At 37.6% G+C, this 6,191-nt stretch overlaps 1 protein-coding gene across 1 annotated transcript; it reads right to left on the bottom strand.

Moving 5' to 3' along the window:
• Window positions 1–643: 643 nt before the first annotated feature.
• On the bottom strand, window positions 644–5,238 carry edn2 (endothelin 2). The gene is made up of 5 exons (XM_041808154.1): window positions 5,077–5,238; window positions 4,239–4,392; window positions 2,644–2,751; window positions 2,025–2,087; window positions 644–1,909 (listed from the first exon to the last, which is right to left on the bottom strand). Exons 1-5 carry the CDS (start codon window positions 5,141–5,143, stop codon window positions 1,816–1,818), a joined length of 486 nt encoding a protein of 161 aa, XP_041664088.1. The 5' UTR covers window positions 5,144–5,238; the 3' UTR covers window positions 644–1,815.
• Between the last annotated feature and the right edge of the window lie 953 nt (window positions 5,239–6,191).

Raw genomic sequence — 6,191 nt, 5'->3', positions numbered from 1 at the left:
CATTTGGGCAAGGAAAACCCAGGATTTTTGAGCAGCTAGAATCCTACATCAGACAAGAATGGGACAACATTCCTCTCCCAAAACTCCAGCAACTGGTCTCCTTACTTCCCAGTCTGCTGCTGAAAGAAGAGGGGATGCTACACAATGGTAGACCTGACACCGTCCCTACTTTTTTGAGACAGGTTGCTGCCATCAAAATGAGTTGAATGTCATGGTCGAATGTCTCAGTTTGAACATTTGATATGTTGTTTTTGTTCTTTATTATTAAAAATGGGTTTAAGAGATTCATGTTTATTTGCTTTGTACTCAGCAACCCAACTTTTTTGGAACTGGAGTTGTATTAAATATTTATTATGACCCAGAATAATTAACTTGTTAATGTATTTATCTTTAAGTATCAATTCTGTATACCCATAATCTTTATGTATTTATAAATTCAGCAAGAATACCAGTCAATGAGAGAGATTTGGACCAGATCAACCATCTATAGGTGTGAAAAAGTCCTAAGATGTTCCTGTCTTGTCTTGTCATGGTTCAGAGTGTAGTCTAACTAAAATGTGATGAAAATCTGGTGGGTGCACTGCAACTACAGGCCAAAATTCCTTTAAAAAACAGCACAATTTTACAACAAAACCATGTGGCTCATTTTTATTTACTTTGCACTGTTCAGTGCCAGATTCATACAAATATAAATACATCTCTGAATAAGTTACAGAATAAATAAATGTTACTTTACAATAATTTGTATCATTCAGCATTTAACAGTAAACTTCTTATCTGGTGACGATCCATCATAAATCAGCACTGAGATATTTTCTGATTACCCAAAAAGGCTTCAAATGTTTCCATGAGTTGACATCAATCAACAGGGCAGAGAAAAAGTGCCAGACATGGATAAACAGCTTCTGTAGTGCACAGGTTACGAGTCAAACCCCCCGAGGCTAATTACAGAGGCATTAAGGGAACATTTGTTAGACGGAGAAAACAATTGTCGCATTTTTGGCAAGCTGCACATTATTGAAACCTTCTGGCTTATCTTCAATAACAACATTAAACAGGACATATGCAATAAACACTGAGGCCAACACAATAGAGCTGCTGCAGTTGTGCTTGCACAAAGTATGCATTATAGGGGGCTGACAATGGGCCACGTATAAAGCTAATTGTTTGTTACATAAATACCAAATAGATGACCTTCATTTCACTGAAGCGAAGTGTGCCAAGAGGGAACAAGCTGCCGTTTTCAAGTACTGCCTGGTAATTAAAAAGCTACTTGCGTATTTGCCCTAAACATTAAACAGGACAATAGATTCCAGCTCTGATACAGAGGAACATGAAACTGGACCGAAGGTCAACGATGTCAGACAAACAATTCCCAACCAGAGACCAAGCTGGTAGGATTCTGGGATACGTAGTCATCTTTAGCTCTTAGGTGGAGGTGGGGAGGATTTATAAATGTCCAGTCAGATGAGGTGAAAGAGGAACCAGAAGGATCACATATTATGAACCCATTTGTCTTTGTCGACTTGGTTGCACCATCCAATGTCCTTGGCTTTCAATGATCCATCTTTGGCGTTTAAGCTCATAAAAGTTCAGAGAGTTCAGCATTTGACTCCAAACATCTCTTTCTGAATGTGCTTTTGCTGAAGTGTCATTGAGCTGCCAGTCCTTTAAAGCCCTCTTCACTTGATCAAACGCTTGATCTGGCACCTTCCAGTTTCCACCACAGCATCCCGACAGCTGGATGAGTCTTCGAACCATAGTGGTTGACTCCATCAGGGTTGAGCATAGCATTTTCCCTGCTTACACATTCCTTTACCTCCTTGTTCTGTTTGGCAACCTGTTGATCAGGTTGCCATTCGAAGGCAGAATTATTTTTGCGATCGCCATGTTAGACTTGACCACAGCTCTGCAGACAAAAAAAAAGGGATATAATGTTAGAGATGCTTCATTTTTGTAGGATTAAGCAACAGCAATGGAACGATCTAGAATCAATGCTGATGCTTGAATTTCTCATCTTTTACCTTAAAGACTCCAGGAGTTTGTTGCTGTTTTTGCGTGATTTTACATCAGTCCTTGAGTCTGGGCTGTGGACAGATAAAACAGCAGAATTAAAACAAGGGGAATCAAACTTCTCAGATCTACAGATTTTCTTTGCATTGTTGTACCATCTAAGGCAAAGTTGCTAAGCGTTGCTTGGAAATTATTTTTGGAATTCCAACCAAATATATTTTGGATACTTTATGGGCAGGAATGCAGTGTGAGGCTTACAAAACGGCGCCTCAGATAACATCAAGGGATGGTGACTAACCCATACTGGTGGACTCATGACCAAAAGATACAACAGGAATTCCTTTAAGCAAAGCTAAACTTTCCAAAAATAGAGGCACCGTTAATAAATGTATGTCTTTTCTTCTAAGGCCTCCATAAAATGCGGGCCGTTATCTGCAAAGTGGCTACTGCCCTGATACTGTGGCTGCATTATCACAGGCTGAATCATTTAGTCCGCCGTCCTCCTCTCCAAGACAGTGTTAAGGCTCGTCACACACGACTGACTTTGAGAGGAGGCTCGGTATCTAGGTTGATATGATCAAGCGTCTTGAAGGCTACGTGATGTTAAGGCCATGCTTTAGAGGAACTCACCTTGTTTGGCAGAAGCTGGAGCAGGTTTTATCGGCTGGGTTGAGGCATTCACAGCGGTCAGCTGAACGGCGGCGACGGGGACTTCCAAGGCCATATGGGAGGAGTTTACTGTAAGACAAAAGAAAACATATCACAACAATGCTAGGAAGAAAAAGAGGAATCTAGGTGAAGGTAGGGCTAGGCTGGCTACACACAAGAGGGTTTAAAGACCAATTTGAGGCCAATTAGTTGCTTCTGATGATTGGTGTGGAAAGATGTGGCCTGATTTAAGGATCACCGCAAGAGAGTATTTGTCCAATTTATCCTCAAATATGGTGTCAATACGACTATTTTGCTACCCCTCCCTGATCTTGACTTTACAGAATTTCATTCATTTGTTCTTGTTTTTTTGTGTGTGTGTTTTACTGCAAAGCAGAAGTGATGCCATCTTCCGTATTGTTTATTTCTCTCAAGTCACGTTTGATCACGAGTTTCCGTGAGATCTCATGTCTGTGGAATTAACACTGTTAATTATTAATAAATGACACATTTGGTCTTGTGGACTGGCTCATACAGATCTGTGGTCTCTCAACTTTATTTAAAGGGCCCTAACTACCTCATAATTTATACTAATCGGTATAATTATCTAGTAAGTTCTCAAGAATAAGAATAGTACAGAATAAACTGGCATTTCACCAAGTAATAACTCAGAAATATTAAGGAAGTATTTACCAAGTAATGTATTAATTACTATTAATATTTCACTGTGGTAATGTGGCTAATTAGGTGTTTTTTTAACCTAACCCCATCTCCTAACCCTAACCCTAGAATAACTTGAGAATTATTCAGGAAGGACACACTTCATTTTAGTGGGTCAAAATGAAGAAATTACCTGAAAATTATCAACTTATTTGTAAGAAATTACTTGGTAAAATGCTACCAAATAATGAGAGAATGGCCACAATATTATGTGGGTTAGGATTAGGATAAGGGATTACTAGAGAATCGCCACAATATTCAAGGAATTGCTTGATGATTAGTACATAATTACTAGGTAAATACTTCCTCTAAATTTATTGATATAGTTATAACTTTAAAAATGCCAGCTTATTTCTATGTAATTACCATCTTATCCTTGAGAAATTACTAGATAATTACCACTACTTACTTACTTTTTTTTACATTACTTTAAAATTACTAGGTAATTAGGGTCCACAAAAATTAAGTACTACATCTGAGATTTCCTTGTATTTGTGAATGTTTTCTTATTGAAAATGAGAATGTCATAAAATCACCATTCATAAAGAGGGGATCATAATTCATATCGAATTTGCAATACCAATAAAGATAACTGCAATTAGATAATTTATTTTTAAATTGTTTAGTCATAATTTCAACAGAGCATGAGAGTCCTTTATGTGTCTCGCTGTTGTGTTCAATGCCTTTAACAAGGATGAGTTTTTGTCTTTGACATAGTCATATTGAATCATTTTGCCATTAACAAAGAAACCTGGAGGAATCCCTGGGTTAAGACTTCAAATCATCTCATGTGTAGCCAGCCTCACTCAATCTTGCGATCATGCAATGCAGCATCCTGACTGTCCTTGTCATCTCACCTTGGCGTGTTGACCCAGATAATATCCAGGTGGCAGAAGTAGATGCACTCTCTGTCATCCCAGTTGCTGCAGGAGCAGCGTTTGGTCCTGACGCGGTGGGGGGTTGCAGTCTGAGTTGGCAGTTCTGACGGCTCTGATAAGGGGAGGCCGCAAACTAAAAAACAACAAAGAATACCAAGATTAAAATGTGCATGTTAATGCTCTCCACAATCTCTGTTTTATCCTCTGTGTATACAAGAAATCCAAACACTTGTGAGGTTGAACAAATGTGTTAATAAATAACAAATGTGTTATACTAGAGCCTAATCCAAGTCAAACACTCCTGCAGGTTGGATAAAGGGGCATTAATGATTATCAAACACAAATATTAATGATAATGTAAATATTCTCTGGAAGCTGAACCAAGCTCCTATTATTTAATGTCTGTTTTGGGTCAAAGGTAAATTAAATAATGTTAACATCATAGCTACATACTTATTGGTTTTCTATAACAAATTTGCTGGCAAGATTGACATTTTTGACTAAATCAGGCAAGAAATAACTTAAAATTCCTTGTTTTTATGGCTAAAATAAAACTATGAAATCAGTGTATTCATACATGCTGAAAAATATGAAGGTTTGATGCAAACAATGTTATCATCCACACAAAAAGTCAGATTTTTCACCAAATTATGTCCTTTTTTCCTCCGTTTGTATTGGTCATATTAACATCATAATCACTAATATTTCTTTAGTTTTCATTACAAGTATACACTTTATCTTCATAAATCTGCAGAAGTTATCATTAATGTATCAAAATACCCCTAAAATCCCAAGAAGTCAAATTGAAGTCACTCACCTTCTTGCAGAGCCATGCAGATGATGAGTAAAAGCAGAATCTTGCACATGAAGAAAGCCATCTTCATCCTCTGTCTGATGTTCTGATGCTATAAAACAGCCTCGGTCTCACTCAAAGAGCTCTGGATGAGTCTTTAAAGTCTTGTGTTTGAGTCTGGAGAGCAGCAACAGGTGCTTTGTGTTCATGCTGCTGCCTGGACCTCTATTTATACCCCCCTGCTGTGAGCGCTATCACAGAGTCTCCTCCCACTTTGGACTGTTTCTGCAGAAAAGTGTTGTTACACAACTTCACAACACTCAACCTGCGCTCCTCACATACCAGTGAAATGACGGAGCAGAGAGGACTCTCAGCGCCCCTTTCTGGCTAAAAACAGCAAGGAAAATATGAAGTGACGGTTTTAAAGTTGGTCATTAGGAGACTAGTGTCCAACTAGGATCCCTGATTCCTGAGCTCTTACTGTTAGCTGGGTTTTTGTTGAATGTGAGGAAGTTAAAGTGAAGTGAAAATCTTTTAGGTTATAACATCAATAATAAGAGGAACTTTATTTATATAAAGTTAAGTTAATACTTTAGCAATGATAGAAGGCTACAAAGTTGAAAACCGACACACATATAGACAAATATGTCTGCAAATTTTAAAAGTAAATAGTTGGATAAATAATATGCAAACATTAATAAATTCCATATTCTACTTAGAACCTATATTATTATATTAATAATCTAAAAAAACTATAGTTCTGCTTTTTTATATAAAGTCTGAAATGAACTTATACTTATCCATTTTTAGACCCTTATTGTCTTTTTGCTGAATTTTTATATCATAAATGTTCTGTTTTTAACAGTTGCTTTGTCTTGCATGTTGAAAAATAGTACAAAAAAGTCAAAAATGAAAAAAAGAAATTCCAGCCAAAAAAGTGAGTCTGAAGAGGAGACTTCTTACCTATACCTAACCTTGCAAAGCAGATGGATTGGCCAGATTCCACGTCTGTCATCAGATGGATCCATCTTGCAAAGCTTGAAGCTAATATACTTTATCCCAGTCAAAGATCCAAACCAATCAGGGGAGAAAGCTCTGCAGGTAGCTACAGGTGTGGTTTTAGTTACTGTGACTGCAAG

Source organism: Cheilinus undulatus, linkage group 16 (assembly GCF_018320785.1).
Source record: "Cheilinus undulatus linkage group 16, ASM1832078v1, whole genome shotgun sequence".
Taxonomy (NCBI): Eukaryota; Metazoa; Chordata; class Actinopteri; order Labriformes; family Labridae; genus Cheilinus; species Cheilinus undulatus.
The sequence above is the reverse complement of the archived record's forward strand: the minus strand, read 5'-3'. Positions and strand labels throughout refer to the sequence as shown.